This window comes from Corvus hawaiiensis, chromosome 5 (assembly GCF_020740725.1).
Source record: "Corvus hawaiiensis isolate bCorHaw1 chromosome 5, bCorHaw1.pri.cur, whole genome shotgun sequence".
NCBI classification, from domain to species: domain Eukaryota; kingdom Metazoa; phylum Chordata; class Aves; order Passeriformes; family Corvidae; genus Corvus; species Corvus hawaiiensis.
The window spans coordinates 53,771,111-53,797,495 of record NC_063217.1 but is presented as its reverse complement, the minus strand read 5'-3'; the positions used below and the strand labels follow the sequence as shown (position 1 = coordinate 53,797,495).

General features: G+C 40.0%; 1 protein-coding gene across 11 annotated transcripts in view; it reads left to right on the top strand.

The window, feature by feature from the left end:
* Positions 1-26,385, top strand: part of PDLIM5 (PDZ and LIM domain 5) — a 138,638-nt gene that overhangs the window by 33,856 nt on the left and 78,397 nt on the right. For all 11 annotated transcript variants that reach the window (XM_048304922.1, XM_048304927.1, XM_048304926.1 and 8 more), the window contains exon 3: positions 20,863-21,014. In XM_048304922.1, the coding sequence (XP_048160879.1) occupies positions 20,863-21,014 (152 nt within the window). The remainder of the gene's footprint in view (positions 1-20,862; positions 21,015-26,385) is intronic.

The following is a 26,385-nucleotide window of genomic DNA, read 5'->3' as shown; positions in this document are numbered from 1 at the left end:
GGTACTTCCTAGGGCACTCCAGACTTGCATACTGCAGCAAATTTGCAATGTGCAAACTTGTGGAAGGGAATTTATCCTAGTCTGAAGTGAAACTTGAAAAAAAATTCATGGAATCATAGAATGGGTTGGGTTGAAAGGGACATTTAAGATCATTTACTTCCAATGCCCCTGCCATGGGCAGTGACACCTTTTGCTAGACCATGCTGCTCAGAGCTCCATCCAACCTGGCCCTGAACGTTTCCAAGGATGGCGCACCCCTAACTTCTCTGGGCAACCTGTTCCAGTGTCTCACCACTGTCACACTGAAGAATTTCGTCCTGGTATCAAACCTAAACGTACCCTCTTTAATTTTAAATGCTTCACTTTGTGTATTTATTGCAGTACTGTTGCTATTTCCTATATATCTTAGGAGAGTTTCATAAATTTTCTGGTCAAACAGAAGTCTGCCTACAAAGAGTTACTGCTTAGAAAAGAAAACCTTAGACAATCCTATTTCTTCCACGTGTTAAAATGTATTTTGATACTAGTAAATGAATATTTTCAAAAGTGACGAATAAAACCATGGTTTTCAAGAGAATTTTCCTTGCTTCATTAATGCGTTTTGGCTTCGGAAACTTACAGACAAATGAAGAATACAGCACAGAGCTGATTTGGCTGTTGAGTGAATATTTTATGTTTCTTCAGGGTACATGAGAAATTTTGTGTTGTTTGTGGGCAAATTCCATTCAACTCTGACCATTGTGCTTTAGTATATAAGCAGATGCTAAAATTTGGACACTCGAACATGCAGATATTGGCATTCATATCCTTGGTATGGAGTGGTCACCTACTGCCAGCAATCTCCTTAATGGTCTTACCTTCTACTACTTTTCTTCTCCACTATTTTTTTTTCCTTTATAGCAAAGCTGAAATAAGAAGCTGGTATTTCCTTTGCAAATATGCCTTGCTCTTCCTTTTCACTGCTGGTCTTAAATGCTGCTGAAACTGTACTTTGTTTCTCTTATTCAGTTCTTCTAAGACTTGGAGCTCTTCTCAGAACTCAATTTTTTTTGCATTTGAAAAAAAAAAAGAAAATCTTAGAGTATTTGAGCCAAGCTACAAAAAAAAAAAAAAAAAAGCAAGTATCAAAACACAAATAGTCACACCCTTGAGGGGAGGATGAGATGATATCTCTCAAAAAGCTCTTCCTCATCAGCAGTTACTGAAAAATTTACTTTGGTGCTCCTCAGAAAATATTTTGAGCTATTAATGAAATTTGAAACTTGATTTAGTGTGTTATTTTCTTTAGTCAAGAATGTCTTGAAGCTCTTGAAAAGCCAATTTGTAAGTTATTGCAAGGATTAAACAGACTCATGTTGACATAAGTAGGCTTTCATGTTTATTAGCTTTTAGTGTAGACATAAAGAATGTGTATGTATATGTGTCTCTGCCTGCTTTATTTTAGTGCTGCAGAACGATGAGGAGAGAGATGTTGCAACACTAAGTTTTTTGTTCAAAGTACAACCTGATCTGCTGCCAGCAGGCTCTGGAAAGCTGTCGTGCCAGGCCCAGCTTTTTATTGATGCATACCAGCTCAGATACAGAGGTGGTAACAAATACCTGCAGGGGTCATGCCTTTAAAAATTCTTCAGCGCAGCCCTATTACCAAAATCTTCATGATCAGTAGGTATTTATACATTACAGCTGAGCATTGCCGTTCAGTTTGGGGTGGATTCAGTCTCTACAAGCACCCACCAGAACTCTCGATCCAGGATTAGAAACTGGCTCCCACGAAAAGCAGTATCTGCAGTGGCACCTTCTGGGGAAGGTGTGGCTCGGGCTGTGTCCTGTAGGGCAGCTTCATACGTGCAATAGTTTGCTGTGGCCTGACCATTCTCCTACGTGGCAACACTGGAAAAAAAAAAAAAAAAAAAAAAAAAAAAAGGTGATTACTAAATTGTGCTTGAATTTGCAGTGAAACCCAACCTGATTCGTGTGTTTTCCAGCCCCTTCCCTCACTGGGGTCTCAGACAAGGAGGGATGAATTTCACTGTCAAGATAGATTAGTGGCAAAGGTCTCAAATTCTTTCCTCTTGTTTGTTGCATTCCACATACCTGCCGGAAGCACAGGGTTTGTTAGCCAGCCTGCGAAGGAGCAGAGGTCTGAAATGTTTCAGGGCTTTGTTCTGGTTTTGCCTTGCCCTTTAGCGGGAAGTAGGCGTGCAGGTGATGCCACAGCTGTGGCACGGCCTGTCCCTGTGTCCGTGTGTCCCTGTGCGCCGCGCCACGTGTGTGCTCCCGGGGCCGCGTCCCAGCCCTCCGGGCACGGCACAGCCGCTCTCGCTGCCCTGCCTCTTCTGACCTCTTGCACCTTCTTGTATTACTGGCTGAGCCCGGCCCTGGGAAAGCACCCAAGCCCTTCATTTTTTCCTAAGTATACTTCAGGTGGATACTTCTGAATGCTGTTCTTAGTTCTGCATTAAAACGAGGCCTTTGTTCCCACTTAAACAGTGAAGACTGGAGTTGTAAATCTGATCAAGAGACCATAGATCATAGTTAGTCTCAGTTGCAAACTCAGCTTGTTTATCTCTGTTCAATGCGAGACCCTTTCCCAAGAACCTATGACATTTTTTCACTGCCTTTGGGATACTTCTGCGCATCTGGATTTAGCAGAAGTATTAACTGGCTCCTGTAGTTCTTAAAACCCTAAAGCTGTGGCGCTGCTCTGCTTCACCGGAGAACTGGAGATGAAGCTGAAGGTTCATTATAAAGCATAGCTGTAACACAATCTATAGCAGAATATTAAAGTGACGTGCCGGCTGGATGTGCTGTGGTTTTAAATAACTTGCATTCATGTCCCCCGAGTACCAGATGAAAGTTTAGACCCTTGCTGGGCAGCCCACGCCACACTTGGAGTACACTGTTCAACACGTAGGCTCTGGGGCGCCAGTGTCTGTTTTGGAGACTTTTCTCTATCACTTGCTCTTCCATTTCTTTTTTAATCGCACTTGGCAGGGTGTTTTTTTGTTTGAGTTTTTGTTTTGGTTTTTTTGGAGGAGGGTTGTTTTGATTTGGGTTTTTTGTTGCCTTTTTATTTTTAAACCAAATTAAACTCACAACTCTGAAGACAAAGCTCTCGCTTCCTAAACCACGTCTGTCTGTAGATAAATGGCTGTGAGCCATTTAATTCCTGTTCCTTACCACCCTCATGCCTTTCGTAGCACTAAATTAGGCTAAAGTGATTTTATTTTTACTTCCAGATGGTATATATAGGGGAAACAGCATTTGACCAAGATTAGATTTTTGGGCAGCTCTGCTAAATTGTGTTAATTGGACATTATTTAAAATTTGAAAATAATATTTAGAAATATTTAATTATGCAGAACTAAACTATCTATTGTTCCATACGCAAAAAAAGAAAGATCATATTCATTGGAAAAAGAAATACAAATGTTTTTTGTTGGCGGACGGGGTTGGTTATCTCTATGACTAGTACCAATTTCTTTGTGTGGTGTGTCCCAGAAACAGAGGAGCTTGCCTGGAATCGCCTTTGTGATGATGTGTATTTATGTGGTTTACATTGTCACTCAAAATTCTGTTCCAGTTGCGGGGTGTTTCCTCTGGCATTACAAGTCTGGGCTTTATGATTTGAGAGCTCCTCAGCTCCATCTCCAATAACCTTGAGCACTGACATAAGTCTGTATTGCTTCAATCCTGCTATTCCCCTGACCCTATGTACCACCCCCAGCCCCTGTGCTACTGCCACTGCTCATCCATTCACATGCTGTGATAAAAGAGCACAGAAATAGACTTCGCTTTCATTTTTGGTGGGTAATAGCATCAGCTTTTCAGTTAGGGATATGTGCTCCTCAAAATTTGGTTTTCAGGAGAACTAAATGTAACTGCAGGGCATTGTTATTGAAGTGTCATGTTTAGTGATATAAATTGGAAGTTAAAGCACATTCTTGTTTTGTTTTGGGGAGGTTTGTGTAATCCCGCCCCAGGGCCATAGAAGTTTCCCTGCCTGTGCTGAGAAATTACCTGTCACTTGTTTCTGACCTGGCTTAGATTCAGTGATATAAAGGGAGCTGCTACACAGCATATGCATATCTGACTAGTAAAGCTTCACAAATGATTTACTTCCTCTGATACCTTCATTTTCTGTATCTTCTTGCGTGCCCTTTTATATGCAGGGCTCTGTATTGCCCTCTCTGCTCTGGGCTGTAGCAAACGCACTTTGATGTGTTTGAATGTGACAGATGATTTTGTTCTTCATTGGGTTGTGCTTGATCACTGTTGTTCCAACCTTCCTCTTCTGCTGCTGAGTTGCTGTATCAGCCTTGTACTCCTTAGGATGATGAAAACCAGCCTGCTTGTGTCTTCTCTGCAACAGGGGGAGGAATGACAGCTATTTTATGTTCAGTGAGCGCTGTGGTTAGTGTTTAGGAAGTGCATGTGATGGTAACAGACAAGCAGGGTGGTCTGGTGTAACCTCAGGCAGGTTAATCACTCTACACATTGACATTTGCATGCAAACTTTAAGCTGCACCAGGATTTTTATACGTCTGGTTGGTATTTCTTTTATTTTTTGTTTGCATTAGTAGCTTGTACTAGCCTGGAAGAAGAAAGAAAGAGAATGTTCTGCTTTAAAGTTTTTTTATGCAGAAAAGTGGTATTGGTTTGGTTTTTTTCCCCTCCTCAGTTTAATAGGAATGTGGAAGAAACCGTGCCTCTTGCCTGGTACACATCTTGTGCTGCTGTCACTTTTATATGAGTTTTATATGCTTTCAATTCTCAGAGGCTTGAGTTTCCTCCTTCCAGTTAAATGCAGCGGGTTGAAGGAATGAATTGGTTTGCTTGGGCATCTGGAGGGCTTGGAATTTAATTTCTTGAGCAGTTGACTTAGTCTTGTCATGCTCTTCAATATGAGTCTTGGCTACAAAATATAGTGCTGCCAGTGCTGGTACTTCCCTTGGCACATTTAGTTTGTTTAGTTAATGAGACAAGCACTTCAGAAGCAATTAAACACTTCATGAAATTCATGTTAGTAAGAAGCTCCCGTAAATAGGAGCACAGGTCCTCTGGGTGCTCTGGGGTGGCAGACACTGAGAGTGGCTGGGCTCTTGGCTTCTGGGGATGAACGAGAGCCTGTTCCTTTGGGATGGATGCTCTCCTGGGGGTGCCAACCACATCTGGGAGCTAGTGGGATGAACCCCCAGGACAGAGACCTTTGAGTCACCAGGTGACTGGTCCTGGTGGGAGAGGGGAATTGTGACTCTGACTCAAGGTGCAGTGGGTGAGTAACTCTCAGTCAGGCTAACAATTACCCTTTCGGTGCTGCATAAGTGACTCCTTGTGTTAGCAGCGACAGTGGAACACACAGGCAAGGTGGGACTGACCCTGTTACTGCTGCTGCAGTCAATGAGCATCCCAGTAAGAGTGCCCAAGTCCATATCCATCACCCTGTGTTCATGCATTCATTTGGAAACACTTGCAAGACCCTGATTCCCCCCCCCCTTCCCCTACCCACGAGTCCTGGTTTGGATGCTACTATTTCCCAGGCTTTAGGAATGTGTGTGGCAACATGCTGCACTCAGTGTGTGGCCCATGAGGAGAGCATGTTGCCTTCTCCTTTATTGGTGGGAACACTGAGCCTTTTGTATTGAACTCCTTAGGAGTGCAGTTGTTAAAGCAGTCCCTGTGCCATGGTTATGGTGTGAGGTAAAAGGGTTTTGGGGAGGTCTTGTATTGGGGGCAGAGTTAAGTGTAGGATGAATTGGTTAATATCAGATTTGTAAGGGGATGTTGTCACCATTGGTAGTATCTGGCCCAAACTTTGCATAACATCAGCTAGAGTTCTCTACAAAAATCTGCATTTTGGCACCACGGTCTCGTGGAGGGTGCCCAGGCTCATGCACTCTGTATTTCTGTAATGACTTACTCCCTCAGATTGTTTCTTTGGAACAGACTGCGAGTTGCATGAATTTTTCTTGTGATAAGGGAATGAATACTGTGTTTAAGCTGTGAGTGCTCTGTCAGTTCATGCTCTTTAATAATACACGTTGTGAGAAGGAACTTCAGCGTCTCCATTTGACCTAATCACCCTGTCAGGTCACAGGTGTCCTTATGTGGATGGGCGAAGAGGAAAACCTACAAAGCCACACTAACCTGCTATTCCCCTAACCTCATTTATAAGTGGGAATATTTCTGAGAAGATGTTTTACTTCCAAGGTCTCCAACTTTATTCATGTTTCTGCTTTGGTCATGCTTATTGTTCCCTCTCGCTAGTGTGGTTTGCTTTCGTTCTTCATCTCTTCTTCTCAAAAAGCACTGTAAAACCTCACCTGAGAGAGGCTGTATTGTATCAAAGGTGAAGTATTGGCCTTGTTGAACTTCTAAATAGTAACTTTGTTAGTGTGTTATTCAGTTTGGGTCAAGAAAAGGTTGTGCAAGATGCTGATCTCCTCCTTCAGTTCTCATGTTTGGGTAGCAGTTGAGTTGGTGACTTGTAGCAGAGTGTACAGAGATCAGAACACTATGGTGTGCAAAAAGTTATTATAAACTTCTCCGGTTAGTGCTCAAGAGGTTAAAAGACAATCTTATTGGAAAACTGGAGGGAAAAGAAAGAAAGGCATCTCCAACTATGTTGCAAGCCTTTCTTGTACAGGATTTGTTTCTCACTGTAACCCAACTACAAGACTCCTGCTGAAAGTAATACAAGTTTAGCTTGCATGTGATTGTTCCAGGTCAGCTTGAATTGCTTTATGTGAGTGAAACAAAACATTAAAGTGAGAATTTAAGCATATTAAAATAATTTCAGTATCAAATTCAAGTAAGGAATAGGTCTTACATTTTTTGTAGCCATGTCAGTGCTAATTATTTTCTTCAAAATTCTGATCACAGTATGCCCTTGTTTTTATTTAAGGTATGAAGATCCTTTATTCTCAGCATGCCTAAACATATTTTAATTGCTATAATTGTGCTAAGTTGCCACTTAAATCTAGCAGCTTAGAACACGGGGAAAACACCCCTGTGTTCCCTGGAAAACCAGACTTTTTTGTGGATTAGCAGTAGGGGCCGTAACTGACCGCTAGTGAGAAGCATGAAATCCTTCCAGACCATTCAGTGTCTGGAAGAGCCACTCAGGGACATGTGCTGTAAATCTAGGACCTCTCTCTGGTAAGTTGCGTCATTTTAAGATACCTGATGCCTTCTAATAGGTGGCCAGAGAGGAATGTCTGAAGCTGTTAATTTCAAGAAAGACATGATGGACGGCTGTGTGAAGAGCTCAGATCCTTCAGTAGCATTTTCATTGTTCCATTGAACATTTCCTTTTAGAAAAGGGTTGAATAAAAAATGACGTATTTATGAGGAGAAAGCTTTCCCCTAGAACTGGTTTGTTAAACAGGCAGGAAATGTGCAAACAGTGCATTTTCGGATCAGGCTGATGTGAACCCTTGATGTCACCAGCTCATATGACATGAGAATGTTGCTCACCAAAGGTCACTGGCTGCACGTTAAGTCTCACTTTCTGCTTCCATGTGTGTTGTTACTCCTGCCTTCCACCTGCAGAAGCAGGACTGGGGATGCTATTGCTCTTTGGTGATTGATAATGTGTGCCTTGAATCGTGGTCGTGGATGGGAAGCTGTTGGACCCTTCTGGTTCCGGTGGCCAGCCTGAGTCTGTGATGGCCTTAGCATAACCCATCTTATCCTGCCTGATGATGTTTGGGGAGAGAGGAAACAGGTATGCCTGTGATATTTCTGCCTTTTTTTTAATGGTCCCATAAACTAAAGGTGGAGCCTCAGTCCCAGCTGGGATGAACCTGCGAGCAGGAAGCTGCATGAAGGCAGAGTAACCCAGTCAGTTCTCCTGCCCTGCTTTTCAACTTTCTTGGATATTCCCTCATGCTGCTTTTAGTTGCTAGATGAAGAGATTTTCATTGCTTTAGAGAGGCATAATTTTTCTTGGATTTGGACTGATGTGAACAATCTCTTTTGAGGATAAGCTTTCAGCAGTGAACATCCAATACGATTTATTCTGAATATTTTTTATTGAAATTGTCTTTCTTTTGCCAAAGGATAAGTTATCACTCACACTACCAGCTTTCACCAGAGCCTTACTCATGAGTGGCCTACACAAACCTGAGGTATAAAAAATTGAATAACTATCAGGGTAGTGGGGCAAGGAAAAAAAAAGCAAGTCATCATGGCTGTCACCAAAATATTGGTCAAAAAGAGCATTATTTATAGGGACCAGAAACTTTGCTCTACATTTGATGTAGTTGATGCCGAATTCAATAAAAGCAAGATGGAAAAAAAGAAGGAAGTACCCTTTTTTTTTTTTTTTTAAATAAAACTCTTCCAAAGTCTTATTTCCAGCAATTCTATAAGCAATAAATTTACTTCTGGAAATTACCTGAAATCTGGAGTGAATCTTCCTACAGTAAAATTTGTTGTTGTTGAATAGTTGTGAAAAAAACTGAGATTACATGCCTGAAAAGTTTCGTGGACTTAGCGTGTCAGCTGTATGATCATGTTTTTCAAAAGCCTTCTCCTTGTGTGTTGGTCAGGTTTTTACTCTTAAGTAGCTTCTAAGGCATTCAAAAGGCTGTATCTGGGTCTCAGAGGTTGAGAACAGCGTAAATCATATGGCAATCAGTGACTCTTCAGTGAAGGATCAATATTTTATACAATTGTCAGCAATATTAGTAACATAAATAAAACCCCTAAACAAACAAAAAAACCCAAACAAAAAAAAATCCACAAAAAACCCGACAAATCAAAAAATAAACCCAAACCATCCAAACAAAAATAGCAGAAAAAACCCAACCTGCAGGTTTCTCATACCATGTCTTGGATCAAGTTGGAGAAATGAATGGATATTGATTTTGTGTTTTGTTGTTTTACTTGGAATTGTTTCCTAGCTTTGCCTGTAACCACCAGTGTATATAGGATTTTTTTTTCAGAATGCTGGAGCAGTCTTGGTTTTAGTGCCAAAACTTAAGACTGTAAATTATTTAAATGTTTGTTTCCTTAGATGTGACAATATTGATGGTAAACTCCGCTTTGTATAGGGCGGGTTTGTTTTTCTGTGTCTTAACTTTGAAATGTCTGGATTTTAGTTTGATAGCGTAGGGCTACAAATGGAGGGAAGGGAAAAAGAGAGAAAATAAAAAGAAGGAAAATACACCAGAGAGCTGTCATGGCTAACAGACTTAAGCTTACAGGATTCCTCTGCAAGTCCAAACTTTGAATGGCTGGACACATTCCACTGCACAGTGTCAAGCTGAGAGCAAGTGGCAGACTGTTGCAGGAGGTAAATTTGAAGGGTCGAGTTTTCTTCATTGTTTTTTCAGAGCTATTTGATAACCAGCTTTATTCGTTGTTTAGCTGTGTGTGTAACTTTCAGATCTCCTGATGTCCAAGTAAGAAAAGAACATGTTGCAGCATAACTCAGACTTTAGGGTACTATAATTAGTTACAGTGCAACTCTCAGCAGTGAAACTCAGAAGATGGTTAAAATATAGCAGCAAGAAATTTTGTCAAAGTTCTCAGCTGCAACAAGTACACAGGCATGTTCCTCTCTGGAGCTTTAGTAATGAGGTTTTGCTTGGGTTTATGTTTAGTCTTGCATGTCTGTAATGCATTTGGCAATCCAATGGTAAGGAAAATTTACTTAACGTGAGGGTCTTCATTTTGCAGCCAGGGAATTTGTCCTGAATAGCTCCCTCTTTGCTCTGGACAGCTGCTTTTTTGTTGTACACTGCCTAAAAAAATGCTGATAATTTTCATGTGGTCTTCTCTAGCAGGTCTCTAGCAGAGAGGACAGATGCATTTTTATTTATATAGAGGTGTGTGTAAAAATAAATATCAATACACAAACATGTTCTTAAAGAATATATACGTATACCACTGTCTATAGTAACATATCCAGTGTTTTACATCCATAAAAAAAATGTATACACAAAACCCCCACACCTGGAACCGTATAAACAAATCACATAAAAGTCATGTTTAAAGTCAAGCAAACTAAAACAGTGTGGGGTGTGTGTGTGTATAAGTAATTTCAAAATGGAAAATTAAATTTGAAATTGTTCTATGTTTTCATGAGCTTTATTAGCTTATAATAAAGATTTGTGTGTCTTAGCTAAAAACAGCTGTATGAATTTATTAAATAACGTGCAACTGCTTTAAAATGTGTTTCTTGTTTTCTGAGGGCTTTTTATTGGACTCTTTTTCTGCAATATTTAATTCTTGGGATTTTAGCCAATATGTGACTGGCTTAAAACAAATGACTGCTATAATATTCCCTTGATTTATAAAAGGCAAGATACCCACAAGGATTTACTATTTAAAATATTACTTATTTTTGTTTTATTTCTTTGTGCTAGAAGTTGGCATTTGACTAATCCTGAGGTGTTCTCTCTCCATTGCATGAAAGGCACATACATATAGAGCTGTCCTTTCATGAAGGTTATGGCACTGTCAGCATATTAGCCATGATTGGTTTATTTGTTACTTCCCATGCACTTCAGAGCGTGCTTATTTATCTGAAATGAGTTGTCATCTCTCACATGTTTAAGGTTGCCTTTTTCTTCCATGTTACCAAGGGGATGTGCCGTAAGTGTTGGTGCCTTTATATTTAAAATATGAAGCCCCTATTGATGTAGCATGGAGGAGTTTCTCCACTCTGATGCATTTCTTCTGCGTTTTCTCCTTGGGTGCTGAGCTACATGCTCAGAAGAGAGCTGGCTCAAGTGCAGCTCAGTCTCCAGCCTTTTCTGCTAGTTCTGTGGGGAGTGCATGTGGTGGCTCTTGTTGCTGGGCTTGGCTTTCACCTTGAAATGGACTTGTACAGTTTTTGCAGTGACACTTTAAGATGGCATTCAGGTGAGTTGTGCTCCCTGGACAGATGATTTGTGCCCATAACCAATTCTTGCAGTGTCTGAACTTGCCTCTGTTTTCTCCTTACTTATATGGTGCAGCTTGATATTATCTCAGTTCTTTGTAGCAAGCGGGTTGTTTTCTGTTTGTTTATGCATGCCTGGTTTCTGGAAAAAAAAAGTGAAACAGTGGCTGGTGTATCATGAGGGATTAAATTTGTAGTAGCATTTTCTTGACACTGGCTGTTACTTTTGTCAGATCAGTTTTTGGTTCACGCTCCCCACTTAATTCTCTACTTTGCTTTCATGTGTAGACTTGCTTCATTAGTTGCATTTCCTTCTCACTGCTGCCATGTACAAGGCTCTTTGTCCCGGGAGAGGTACTGAAAAGAAAAAAGAATAAATGTATCTTTAAATTACACAGTATAATGTATTATGCTATTTGTATTTCTAAATTGGATGTTCTGGCAAGCATGGGGAGATGGCATCACATTTGATGCAGAAAAGGTATATCCCATTGAGAGGAGCTAAATCATAGACCATGAACACCTTATGAATACAAGATGACACATATTTAGCTACTAAGATTACTAAAGAGATGGATGTTCAGTTAGTTGAACTAATTTTATCATCTGTAAAAGAATAAACATAACACTGTCTGGGAAGGGAGGACATGCACCATTTTACGCTCTGCGGACATTGTCATGTGTATGGCCTTTACGGTATGAAAATTAATTTCTTTAGAAGTAGCTGAAGTCCCTTTTGTCACTTCATACTTAAGCTCCGTTAGAGAAAATGAACTTTGCTTTGCTTTGTGTTTGTTCAGGAGGCCCCAGCAATCAAACTTCCTCAGTAAATTTCCAAACTGTTTACTCCAAATGAGAGAGGCTTGAAGCTTCTGTTCTAACACAAATCAAGTGGCTCCTAAGATGTTGCCTGTTCAGCAGCCCCAAGAAATCATGTGCTTTAGTTGTGGAGTTAATTTGTGTTGGATGTCCAAAAAAACCCCAAAGCCCAGAAAACTAACCACTACTGGAGGAGAGACAGGAAGCTCCTGAAAGCTAAAGCAACCAAAGCTAAAGCAGCCATTCAAATTTTGTGCTGTGTTTCTATCTACACTTTCATTCCATTTTCTCTTTTTGCCTCTCTGAGAAATTAAGTACGCAGTAATTTTTATCCACTGGCATATAGTCTCCCTGAGAGGAACCTGGATCAGTTCTGTAAGCTCTTTGAACAGAAGAATAATTGTCAGAGAGAAGACAGCCAGTTAAAATAAAATAAATAGGGCTCTTAAGGCATGCTGGCAGCATGAGAACACAACTAAGCTCCTTGAGAGAATGCTTAGTGAAAGCTAGGCATTCTCTCAAGGATGATAGGGCCTTAAATATCTTCAGACATTCTGGCACATGACTGTAAATTGTTTTCAATCACTCAAGTGTTTCAAAAGTATTTTTCAAAAGTTTTTTTGGAGTTGCTCATGTGCTTCTTGCAAATATGATTCTAGTCACAATGTCTGAATTATTTTGCCTTAGTCCTTTTGACAACTTGTTTTTTTGGCATTATGACGTTATTTCTTCTCCAAATCAGAACATTAGTTGTATCTTGTTATTTTAGAAGTGTTGTCCATCACATCTCAGTGGCAATCTTCTCATGTCTTTGTTCTCCTGAATGCTTCTAGTGGCTTGGAAAAGCAAGACCAGATGTTTAGTCTTGTTACATGCCAACAGAGCTACACTTGAACAGAATAGTTTCTTTATTCTTCCTTGATGTGAGCAAGACTTTTCATTCATTTTAATAATCCTTTGAATTCCAGTTGGTGTTTCCACATTTTAACTTGTGTGTTAGTACCTGAATAAAATGTTCAAGCTACATGTTAAATACATGGATTGTATCAGAATTTATTGCTGTATGTGTAATTAGCTACTTCCTTTTCACACCACCAAGGTCAAAAGCAGGGATTGTACTTTCTAATAACTGCTACTGAACTTGCAGTAATTATGAGATAGGGCCTTCTGTCAAAAATTAAAGCTGAAGGCACCCTTCCTGAAATTGTTTCTGCTTCCTTACATCCTGCAGCAGTTGTATTGTTGTAAGGGAAAGAGATGTAGCAAAGGTTCTTGCTCATGGAAGAGCAGAGCTGCAAGGAAACCATGATCAGTCAAGCCATGACAAGTGAGAGACGGCACCAGTTAATAATCTTTCTGGCACTGGCATGTGGAAACTGTTCCTGCTTATTAACAACCTGTTCTGGGGCAGGAGAGGGAAGCTGAGAGCTGCTGCTGGCATTCAAGTTCATGTGTTTGGTGTTAGGTGTTTGTGAAATAAAAGAGCACATATTCAAAAGGCCTGTACATGGTGCAGTTACTCTGCTTCGTAAACCTGATTTATGTTTTTGGGTCCTTTTCTGCCCAATTGTGCGTAAGAGTAATTTAAGCTACGTGGTGCCTCTCCTGTTTTAAGTAGTTAATGTCCTCTCATGCTGCTCTGTAGATGCATAGCTCCACATTTAGTGCATGTGAGGATGGATAGAATGAGTGATTTGTGTATGCAACACATCATTGGAAGTGCCAAAACTAAGTTAGTTTGATTTTATTTGGGGCTTTTTGTTTGTTTATTTGTTTTTGTGGAAGACATCAGACAAATATTGAAGGTTGTAATACAGTAAGAGAAAAATTTTAAGGAGAAAAGAGAGGGTTGAAACCATTTGTCTTTTTCCTAGAATGTGAACCCACAGGCATGCTCAGCCTTGTTTGCTTAGAGGGAAAATTCAAACTGTGTTAGTTTTTCTTTGACATCATTTCTGAATGTGGCTATAGGGATACACAGCTCAATCATGTTAAAATATATGTTGTTGTTGGGGTTACTGCTGTCAGAACTGAGAGTGAAATGTAAGAGATGGTTTTGTGGTTCTTTGCTGGCAAAATGGATGGATGCCTGTGGGCTCTCCCCATTTTCCCATGGGCTGTAATGAGTCGAAGGGCTGGTTTGGGTCAGCTTCAACCGAGTCACTGCTGCATCACAGCAATGGTGCTGCGTATGGAGGGAAAGGGATGAAGCAGAGCTGGAGAACCTGGGAGGACAGGCCAGGAGGCCAGACCAGCCCTCTCACCAGGACTGGGATGGGACCTGCTGTTGGGGTCCACAGCCAGACCAAGAAGAATGGTTTGTGCTTTGTCTTACACTTTTTTTCCTTACACATTGACTTTAATGGTTATTGTTGTGCTGTGCGTGCCTTAGGTTACAGCTTTCTAAATCAGTCTGAAAACACCTTTGAAGTTCCAGGGAGAAAAAGGAGGGAAATGAAAATGTACCAAGTGGGAGTACAGCCACATGGAGGGGAGATGAGGGCAGGGTTTCCTAGTGCTGATACATAGCAAAGTACTCTGGTAATCAGACAGGTTTTTTGACGTAAGCTAACTTTGATCCTTGCTTTGTTTGGGGAAAAGCTTCAGCTTATTTGCAGGACTGCCTCATAACCCCTTTTTATAGCTGCTTGTGTCAGCACTTTCCACAGCAAACCCTGCATTAGAGTTCTTATAACTCAGCTGTATAAATTTGATCTGGACTTTAAAACTGGCATGTATGTTCTTGATTTGGAAGTGGGTATCAAGCCTGGCTGGCTAATCTGTTGGCTATGCGAATAATATTGCTGTAGTAAAGGCTGTGAGGAACACGATACAGCTCTCAAGTTTCCATTGAGTGCAGAGGAAGCTTATTTGCCACAAAGAGCAGGTGCTCTCATGCTTTTTTTTTTCTCTCATGCTGAAGTGATAAGCTGGACCTCAAGTGTCCCAAACCTGTCAGGAGTCTGGAGTGTAAGTTTTTGCTTCCCTCCCATCAGGGAAGCAGGTGAGGAAGCGTTTTGGTGAGCCATCCCATTAGGTATCTCATGCTGGAGCACAGTGTTACCTTATTTGTGATTGTGGTGGTCAGTGTTGGCCCTGAGCGTTCCATGCTGCTGCCTCTGTGGGTTGTGAGGTCCTGGGGGAGCAGGAGTCAGGTTAGATGTGCAATTTGTGTGATGGAGCTGATCCTGCCACAGAGCTTAAGTGTGTCCCCTTGTATTTTGGGATGAGCTTCTGTTCTTCTCTTTCATTAATCCACCAAAGGGGTGCTTTTTAGCTTACTTTGAGCTCTCCCTATGTTTGTGAGGTTGCTGTTAAAATACTGATTATCAGTGTGAGGTGATACTTTCGTCAGGTGAAACGAGGCTAGGGATAAACAAAGTAGTAACAGGTAATGAGTGTAAATATTAGCATAAAGTGTATTGTAGCAAGGAGATAAAGCCCTGTGGTTTGAAAAGGTAGAATGTTATTTGATAAAAGAGTTTGCCCCTTTGCTTATTTTGTGATTCTGCAGTTATTTTGTAATGTTCTTTCTCTAAATAAGTATGTTGTGTTTTAGCTTTTTACTTTTTAAAAATACTTTATTATAGGGAAGAATGTAGACTGAAAGAGTAGCAGGAGTAGTAGTGACACAAAGATCATTGTCTGGTTGTCTTCTGCTTTGATTATTCATGACTTTAAACTGAATTGCTACAGCCAACTGTGGATCAAATGCTCAAGGGGTAAAAATCAGGCTGGAGGGATATCAGCTAGCCCAGGGAGTTTTAAATCAGGATCAATGAGGTACGTCCTCAGAGAATGTTGCAGATGACATTGAAGGATATTTGTGCAATGGGGGAACATTATTTACTGTCAGACTACAAAACAGTTTATTTGGGAAAGTCATTGTGATGTACCATCACACAAGCTGATTGCAGCAAGGATTGATTCAAGGCAAACAGTTTGGAAAACATAAAAGGCAAATCTCTAGTCAAATAGACCTTTGTCCTATGAGTAACTGCAATTTAAGTAATTCATTTATTACTGCATAAAAGCAAAATAATGACAGCTCAAGGAAGAGTTGCTTTTCAAGTTTTCTTCTTAGTCATGTGAGGGAAAAATAGGTGGTTATATGTTAAATAGAAATCAATTAGGCTGCAAATTACATTGATTCAGAGATAGATGCACATGTGTGTGCACATATTCAATTTTCCTGGAAGGACACTTTCAAAATATCTAATTAAAGCTTAAGAATAGAAGTAAAAAAAGCTGTTAGTTATTGCAAAACAAAATAGTGTGCTGGCTAAAAATTAGCTCAATAAAACAGTTGTATTCCAGGGTATTTTGGGCCATTTGCAATTTGAAACCTGAGTTGTAGAACTACACTGAGATGACTTTTTATACCTTGCTTTTGAAGTTCATCCTGGATCAAGAACTGCTTTACTTTTGTTCTGTCTCCATTTGGAATGTGTTTTTGGACAATATTTGTGGTTTTGGAATTCTGATGTTGAAAACCACAAGAAAAACAAAATTTAAAAAAATTTTTACAGCATTTTTTGCCAAACAAAGCTGAAAACTAGTATTAGATGGGTGATTTCAGTTCTGTTTGTTAGAAAGTGTCCCAGGCATCTCTGGATGGTGCAGGCTGGTTTTATGCTTTTAGCTGTGTAGCTGATTCCTGTGGAGGGGCAGAGGTTTCCTGCTGGGGGGTGTGGGAGTGAGAGGCCTCAGCAGGTGTCTGGTCATGAAGTGTCTCTTCTGCTTGCCTCCCCTTCAGTCTCCAAATGAGCTTTCCAGAGTACGGAGAAGTGGAATTAAGTAGGAGGAAACATTTCTGGTTTGGCAATTTTGTAGCTTTCAAGTCTGTGGTACAACATCAGGGAAAAAAGTGATTTTTTTTTTTTTTGTAGCTCTAATTCATGATTGATTTAAAAAAACTGCCTCATACTATAAATACAGAATTAAAACAGATCCATCAAGGATTTGAAAAATATTTGTGGTGCTTAGAGGTTAGTTGGATTATTAGGTAGCCAGTTGTATAATTTTAACGCTATACTCTTCTCCACATACATCCTGTTGCGTTGATTCCATATGGTGACACAGGCACATTTAATAAAGATATGTTCTAAGGATAACCTTTTTTCCAGGTAATTCTGTACTTTATGGGTGACTGATGCAGGATAATGTTACTAAGATAAGGTTAAATTTGTACTGTAAGAACAAAATCACTGGTACAGAACAAAAAAAAGTGGTACAAAAGTAGTAATGAGATAATTATGTAGGTGACAATATATAAGCTTCAAATGGTAGTTATATGTCTTCTATATATGTTGATTTTGTTTTTAATCTAGGTGAAAAAAATTAAATAAATGGAGCTTGTTTCCCTTGTGACAAGAAACATGGGCCACCTTTCTCTTGGTTTTGTTTTGAATATCTACGCAGTTTTAGTTCAAATATGTACACAGTTTGGCATATGTAATCTCCAGCACATACACAAATTTATTGTTTGTAATGGTAGTGCACAGTTCAGCATCTAAGAAGTGTCAAAACTGAGGCTCCCAGGGTCTGCAGTCTGAAAAGGATCGTTAATTATTTCAAATGTTCTAATTCTTCCTGCTGTGTTCAGTGTAGATGTTTGTTTATTTTTATATACTTATGATAATATTCTTCTTGCACCTGTGGTAAAACTGCCCTTGTAGCTTCAGTCCCACTTCAACACAGGTGCTTCACAAGCCAAGGTTGCTGTCCACTACTTTCAGGGAATACCCACGCTTTGGCTGAGATTTCCTAGAAGTATCAACCTCCGCTCTCTTGCTTAGTCATATCTCTTATTCACAATCATAGGTGTTACTTATAAGTCTTGTCCACTGTGTCTAGATAAGAAGATGACTGCTCTGGCATCCCTTTGCATGTGCAGTTCTTCACACTCTTGTCCAGTAATTTGCTGGGATAGGTCTCTGACAGCCTCACCTATAAGGCATATTCAATTCCCTGTCTACACAACAGGACCAGTGGACATAGCCAGGGACTCATCACACTTCTCAGGACCTATTTGCTCTGTTCCTCATCTCCAAGGTGCAATTTCCAGCCATATTTTTAAGGAATTTTCATCCTGGGGTTTTGCTGAAATGAAGTTACAGCTGTCTCCCATGTGTGCTTGCAAAGAGTTTCATCCCTGGTAGGCAACAGTTTTAAGAATGGCCTCTTGAAAGTCAGGTGGTTGGTTGTGGGTTGTTGGGTGTTGGCCGCTAGAATCAAACAAAAATGTTTGACTTTTTTAATTAATAAATTTGTTTTCATTTACACTTCTGTGGATGGTAAGGCCTCCCATCCCTCCATGAAAATAATTACCCTGAAGTCTGCTTTTGAAGTCTTAGTCCTGAATTGTGTGTAGGTTGTTTTTTTTCTTTTTTCGTCACAAATTACAACATGTCAGCATCATGTGTGTTTGCATGCATTCTGAGAAAGCTAAATTTTATTCACTTGGGGACTCCAATCACAAAGCACAGTGATCCATTTGACCTTTAGCTTTTAGCACCCTTACGTTCCTTTCCCTTTTCCAGACCTTGCTGGCAAATGTCAGCGTGCTATAACATACCAGTTTAGGGATCTGTTTATGGCAGGTTCCACCCCTCACCCAAAGGTTTGAGGAGCTTTCCTATAAATAGCTATGTTGGTCATAGCTTTCTATATGCTTGTGGGCTTCCCTGATTGGTGTTTTATAGTAATCAGGTCTCTTAGCTCACAATTTGGGTATGAATGTCCAATTTTGGCTTTTTTGTTGAAGGCTTTTGTAAAAGGGTCCACTATACAACTTGCAGTTCTTATGACTTTAGCAAGTCAAATAGTTTTTCTGAAATCAGGGTGTCTCCTTTTTCCTTTGCCTCTTACTTTACTTCCTCACATGGGACTTGCTCTGCTAACTCTTCCTTGTTTCAACTCTGGATAAAATAGCTATGTTGACTCGTAGTGCAGAGGGACTGGCTGCTATTTTGAATCTGAAGAGATGACAAGTCTTCCTTCGTCTCAGACCTCTTCTTTCACCAGGTTAACACCAAATTGAAGGATTTTTCTGATTTTGTTGAAAATTTTATAGAAAATTTCGTCTGTTTTTTAGCTGCTAAAGATTGCTGCTGCAATCAGCAAGTATGGAATTGATGTTGAAAAATGCCAGCAGTGATGCACTGAACGTGAAATTTCTTGGGTTTAGTCTGTATGTTGTCAAATGATAACATTTTTGGAGTTTTGCATTTGCATATGTCTTTCAACATTACACAATAGTTTTTCTTAGTTAAATATTTGTCTTCAAATGCCATCCAATACATGTCACAGCTGTCATGTATTATAGTCTCTTGGATTTTAGGAAAGCCTTAACCATATCTGGTAGGCTGATGGGACCCTTTGCCAGGTTTACCCTACACAACTGCAAAACTGGGCCCCTGACATTTCATGCATTATTACCTCTTTACCCACAGACAGTTTTCAAGACCTAACCTCGTTTCTCCTTTTGAAGTGAACGATGTGGAGAGTGGTGACTGTACTTCTTGGTCCCTACTGCATGAACTAAAACAGGGGCAGTTAAAAAACAACAGAGATGAAAACCTTCCTTTGACCTACCTTTGAGAAGTCATAGAATCATACAAGGTTGGAAAGGAGCTCTAAGGGTCATCAAGTCCAGATGTCAAGGTGGCACCACCACTGTGTTCACCACTAAACCATGTCCTCAGGTGCCTTATTCACACATATTTTGAACATTTCTAGGGATGGTGATTCCACCATTTCCCTGGGAAAGCCTATTCCAGTGCTTGACAATGCTTTCCATTAAGAATTTTTTCCTAGTATCCAAACTAAACCTCCTCTAGTACAACTTGAGAGTGTTTGCTCTCATCCCGCCACTTGTTAGCTGGGAGAAGAGACTGACCCCCACCTCACTGCACCAGCCTCTTTTCAGGTAATTGTAGAGGGGGATGAGGTCTCCCTTGAGCCTCCTTTTCTCCAGGCTGAACAGTTCCAGTTCTTGAGTCATGTGCTGTAGCACCACCGTGGCTCAGGGTGAATTCCTCTTCTGGAAATGAAGATAAAGTAATTCTGCTGTTTGCAGTACTTACCTAAAAACAGTGATTTCTTCAAGAAACATACTTGTGCTTGCAGGCAGAGGACAGAGTTGTGAGGCTTTGCATGCACAACACCAGCAGCTACAACATCTCTGCTGTAAGATAGGAAATACTTCTGGAAACAAAAAGGGAATTTTTATCACAGAGGACCTTTTTTTCAGCCAGCTATAAAATGATTAGCAGATTGAGGACCAGGGGTATAAATCAGTGTATAGATCTTACCATATGTTGCTTTAATTTCTGTTTCTGTTCTTGGGAATCAAGGTAGTTGACATTCAGTGACAAAAGATGAAAAGGTTAATTTATTGTTCAGTTGGGGCCAATAATGTGAACTTTACAGAGGTTTCTGTTGCAAGACGGTTTCATTCAAGTGGACCAAAGGCGGTTGATCTGAACTTGGGCAGTGACCTTGATCAAAGAGTCAGACTGCTCAAGAGGCTTTTCTTATTCTGATCTGAATATACTGCAGGTCATTGGGGCCTGTAAACCTACTGAGAGAAAGGCAAAACAATGTCCTGCAACTGGCCTGTCTGTGATGTTGAACTTTTGACTTTCTAGTAGTTGCGGCTTGGGAAAAGTCAGCTTCACTATTAACAGCGTCTTCCCTGCACATGACAGGTCATTGACAAATATATGAACTTTGAAGAGATCTTTAAGTGGAAAATCTAGAATGGAAAAAGCTGGTTTACAGCCTTTCTCTCTCCTTTTGTGAGAAAAATTTCATGTATGAAGAGAAAGGTGGCTGGAACTTGGAATGCAGGAAACTGAGTGCCTGTCCCTGCTTGTGTCTCTCTGTGAATGTCCATAGCTTCCAGCCAGTAAAGTAGAAGTGGAGTTTGATTTTGAAAAACAGGCTATACTATGCGATACTTTCCTGTCATTGAAGTGAAATAAGAATGAATAGGTATTGCAGCAATTTTCACAGGAGTCACAAAGGAGAAAAGATATCTTTTTTTTTTCTTTCTATGAAACAGCACTGTGAATAAGATATTATGACTTGTGTTCAATATAAACATAAACCATCCATGTTTCTCATTTACCATTCTTGTGCTGTTTCAGCTTAATGATGGTGGCAAGGCAGCCCAAGCACATGTGGGGATTGGTGATGTGGTTCTCACCATTGATGGGATAAGCACGGATGGGATGACTCATCTAGAAGCACAAAACAAGATCAAGGCATGTACAGGCAATTTGAACATGACTCTGCAAAGGTAAGATAGCTTTTTCTTTATTTAAAGAGAGTTGATCATCATCCTAACAGTTGTTTGGAGGATAAAAACATCTAAGTGGTTTGGCAAAGTTCATGGAGTTAAATGGCAGTGATTGAAAGATATGCTGCCATAGCCTGCAATCTGTCTTGATTTATAGCATTTTAGAAAACTTACTAGATATTAATTACGTGACTTGACAAAGACTTTTTCCAGCCTTATGTCACCTATTCTATTTCCTCTTCCTTTTGAGCTTCAGTGTTGCTTAATTAATTTGTTTAAAAACAGGTCTTATTCATGCCTTTTTTCTCTCCCCGGGTGACTAGAAATTTTTTGGGGGGTTAAGTCCTACAGCACGATTTTTGTTGGCTAACAGAGTGATGGATTTAAGTAGTTAACCGTTGAGTTAAATGGATGAAAATACTTCGGCTCAGAGTCTGGGAGATGTTTCCCAAAGTGATACCACCATGTCACAAAGTAGCAGCCTCCCGTTGCTAATTGGAACATCTGCTATAGAGGTTACAGCTTGGTCCAGTCTCATTACTGAAACATACAATTTATTGAATCCCAGCATATCTCTGGTATAGCCTGGGGCTGTGCTGTGGGAATTGTTGCAGGAAGGGAGCCGGATGCTCATATATGGGTTATTGAACCTGAAGCAGAATGAGCAGCAGCATGAGCAATAAATTCCTTCAAGTTCTCAAAAGCCTCCCAGGGCTAAATACTGGTTTTTGCTAGAAGACTGCTTTTTTGATTAAATTATGTGAGTGAACATATTGGAGGATTGGCCTCTGAATCCTTCTCATAGGGAGAAACATCTTTTCTTGTTTTCAAAGAAAACAGCAGCAGTTGTACACCATGATTGCTGTTCGTGCCTGCCTTCAGCAGTGCAGAGTTCCTTGATGAGCGTTGGTTGAGGTCCATAACATATCTCTTCACCAGTTACTGACTAGTTTTTGTGGCAAATTATCCTTCCCTTAATGAAAGGACTATGTCTTTCTGAGAGTTCATCAGTATTAGAATAAAGGAGATGACGTGGCTGCAGATCTGACAAACATGCATCTCCAGGGTGGTGGTGCTTGTTCCCAGCCCTAAGTGATGTGTATTTGAATGGCTGTGTGAGTGCTTCCTTCTGTAAGAGGCTGCAGTTCAGCCCTGCTTGTTGTTTCTTGTTTTTCCCGTTGTCCTGTGCTTCGGTCCTTAGCTACCCTGACTAAGGGATTCCCTTTGCTCAATCTGAGGAAAGGAGTATCTTGTGGTGTGGTTCATGCCTCGGGCATCTCCCTGAATGAAACTTGTAAAGGTGGCATTAAAAGTTTCTTGATGACAGACAGGCATTATACCAGCTCATTAGAAGAACTACGTGTTGTATCTAGTGTGTCATTTGCTTTTCTGACTCCCAAGGAGACCGGCAGGTCGCTTAGAAATGCACTTTCCAGGACCCACTGAGTCACTGCAGCAGGCAATGGGTTGGCCCACTTTCTCCTGTCACCATAGTTGAATGGGCAGGGTTAATATCAGATATAGGAAAGTAATGGCAGGTGTGTCCCAGTCAGGTAATAACTTGTCTGAGGCTGCTTGTGGTTGGGTACAGGGATGAGTTTTTAAAAATCAAATTAATCATGAGTTAGCCTGATCCCCTCCTGTTCTCACCCTTCCTACCTGGTGTAGCATCTGACTCACTACTATTGGCTACCTGACAGCTGAAGACTAAGTCAGGATCAGACTAACAGAGATCAAAAGAACAGCCTTGGTCCTGGCATCTGGGGGTGCGACAGATGGCCTGTCTTGTGGCTCTGCTGCTTTGCAGTCTCATGGTCTCAGCTGTATTGAATTCTGCCTGGATCCCAAGAAACCAAAGGTGTAGACAGTGTTCTCCTGACTCCTCTGCCTATGAGAACTTCCTTGCTCTGCTGTTAGACAGATCTGCTTTGGTTGTTTATTTGTTCTTTACAGCCTGGAAGAAGATGCTTTGGAGTCAGACTGACTCATGCTAGCTGGACATGCTGGCTGCCCATGGGGAGGGAGCTTGAGAGTATAAACAGGGGGCAAGATAATCCATTTTAATATCAAGCGTTCTCCATAGCCGTATTCTTCTGTTCTTGTCCCTTCTCCCAAAATGAAACAGAAATAAATAAAATATTTTAAGCTGCTACTGTTCACATGCAAGATTAAGGAGATACTGTCAACGTGAAGCAAAGCTGGCCTTCAAAATATGGGTTGGTGCCATAGAATAGGAAAACCTAAGACACATTTTCTTTTGCTGTTACTGCTTTTTATTTATCTTTAGTTTTTACACTTCTGAGATTTTATCTACTTTCACACAATCTGCTGACAGTTTGAACTACAATGCAAGGATGTTGAGGTTAGTTTTGAAAGAGTACATCAGTTCTTAGATACTGCCCTAGTTTGCTGCTGCTTTAAAGGAACACAATGGTTAGATTGTTAGTGGTGTCATTTTGAAGATGTACTCTGGCAACCCAGTTTGCACAGTGGCCAGGGCATGGCAACACCCCAGTTTTTAAAAGCTGCAATGGAAACTTCTTGAGTCTACGTGGCAAAGGCAAGAGAGGAAATTCTTTATTATCAGATTCCTTACTATAAATATTTTAACTTGATTGTTACCCTATTTAGGTTTTCACTTGGCTTCCTCTCTTCTTCATGTGCAAAGTAGAAAAAATAAAATTAAAGAGAAACTAAACAAAGGGCAAGAAGTAGCTTGTCTGTGAGGTTGGAAGGGATATTTAAAGTACTGCCTTCAAAACCTTTATTTACAGGTTTAAAGCAGTATATTTATGTAGGCAGATATGCATATACCCCTTGTGGAAAACCAATTTAGATGTTTTGTAACTTGTAATTGAATATTGGCAAAATATTTGAAGGGCAAATAAAAACTTCTCTTTGTTCCATGTAAGGCAATATCTCAGCTTGGTTTTTTAGACATGGAATTGTTGTGTGCCCTCAAAAGGAACTGGAGGTGCAGCTGACACAATTGCAAGTCCACTTTGCTTAGAGGTTGCTCAAATACAAACAGACAAAATTGTGCTTGCCAGCCCTGTGTGCAGTAGTGGGTTCTTAACATTTGCAAGTGTTGGCAAGTATTTTCAGGTGTATGCGTTTAAAATCAATAAGTTCTGTAAACAAATCTCATTGTTTAGTATGAAAGTTATATATTTTTTTTCAATTCTGAAATGAAATTTGAATGTAGGCATGTTATTTGCTCATTTTTCATATTATATGACTTAAATATGGAGTGTGGGTTTTTTTCCTGTTCTTTTTATTTTATAACTTGTGATTTTAGCTTCTTGATAGATCTCATCCCCCCTCCAGTTTTTGTTTCTATTCATCCCTCCCTTTCTGAAATCTTGCTCTTTTGCACCCCAATATTTTATTTTCATCTAAAGTAATTCCAGTTTCCCATGAGGACAGATGGAAACCAGATGGTTACTTTTTGGATATATTTTCAAGTTCAGTAACTTAGCATGGACTTTTATAAATAAATCTCTAAGTTGCTGAACAGCTAAAAGCCACCACCTATTTTTAAAATATTATTTTTGGGGACTGTTTCTCCAGACATTTGCCTTCATGATTCTTTGGGTGTCAGAAGGATAATAAAGAATTGTGGATTTCTGCAGATGAATGAGATCATGATACCTGTGAAACTTCTGGGAAAAATGTCAGCAATACGGGGATAAAAGTAAAACAGAAAAGATGGAAAGTTTTGGGCTTCGTTTTTCTTACAATGATAGAGAATGTATTTACCCCTCTATTTAGTAAAACAGATCTGCATAGGTATAGTATGATTTATAAAGGAATTTCCTTCACTCTGTGACAAAAGGCATTGAGATTTCTTGGCTTGGGAAGCGAAAGGAGGATTCTCCAGGTTGTTTACTCCTCTATTGCTATATTGCAGTGCTTTGGGGTGGAAAAAAGTCTTTCTGGGTGCAGTAAGCTTGGCAGTGAGCAGTTACTGCGGCTCTGATTCCAGCTCTTCAGTGGAGGAACATGGCTGTTACAAAGCAATAGATGAATTTCTGTGCTGGCCATGGGTTTGGGTAGGTTTGTTGGGTTTTTTTTCCTAAACCTTTTTAAAGCATGAGGTGGCCCAAGTGTCATAGGTGGGGCTAGGGCCTCTTGGTTACAGGACTCAGAGACAAAATTTAGGTGAGCCATAAGGCTGAGTTCTGCAGTTGGTAAACTCAAAAGCCATGACATTTGTTTTAGCTGCCTGAGTGTGAATCTTTATCATACTGTCTTCCCTTATCCCTTTTCTGTCAGGAAGCATGAAGTCTAGGCTTTTAGTTGAAGTACAGCTGAAATTCTCATGATTTGAGATGGGGTAACAAGAAAAAAATGTTATGGATCATTTGAATTCTATTTTCCTAAGATAGTTTTTCAAGTTAACCAATTTGGAAAGGGTTTTCGGCAGTAAGACTAATTTAGTACGCTTTTTTCCTGCTATTTTTTTGTTTAATTTACAAGCTTCACTTTAGATGATGGTTAAAACTCATGTTTGAATTCTATGAGTCATGGGTTCCTGGGGTGGATATTTTGTTTCCCTAAACCATATATGGATGAGCTTTAAGAAAACTATGATAAGAATGCATGCTGAAGTCTTATTTTTCTCCCTACTTTAGTTATCGTCATTTCCCTTACATAGGTATTTTGACTTTAGTTTGGTTCTTCAGTGATTTGCTTTTTTTAGCAAAATAGAAGCTTGATTACCCTATGCCAGCTGAACAGGGATGATAATTGGTTGAAAGACACCACAGCTTCCAAGTAATTTTTTCAAAATCTGAAAACTTTTTTGGGCTTTTTTTTGTTTTGACAAAAAAATGAAATTCTTTTTGTAGTACTATTTCTTACATAACTTGTTTCAGGGATGTCAAAACTAAGTGCTGGATGATTAAGGAAATAATTTCTTTTTAACTGAGAGAGTTGAGACACAGAAAATTTGCAGAACTCAGTCGAGGTTGTATGGCTAGGAATATATAAATAAACTGTATATTGGCAGTTCAAATGCTGTTCAAATCCCTTGGCAACTTATTCTCCAATGCTAGTTTGTTACTTTCAATCATTAATACTAATTTTCGGTAATTATGCCTGAAAATAAACTAGGTGAAAACCAGTACCTCCTAAACAGACCTTCCCTTCTCTTGTTTAGCCATGGCATTAAGCTTTGAGGTGGCAGCTGTTCCACGTGGCTCACTCAGCGGAGCCCCACATAGCCCAGTGAGACTTTACACCATCCTGGAGAACTTTCTGTTATTGACCATGGCCTTTTTGTGCTGTGCATTGCAGTGCAGTCAACTGAGTCATCTTAAGTCCTCCTGTTTTATCTCACCCTGAAATTAACTGGTATTGGGTTAAAACA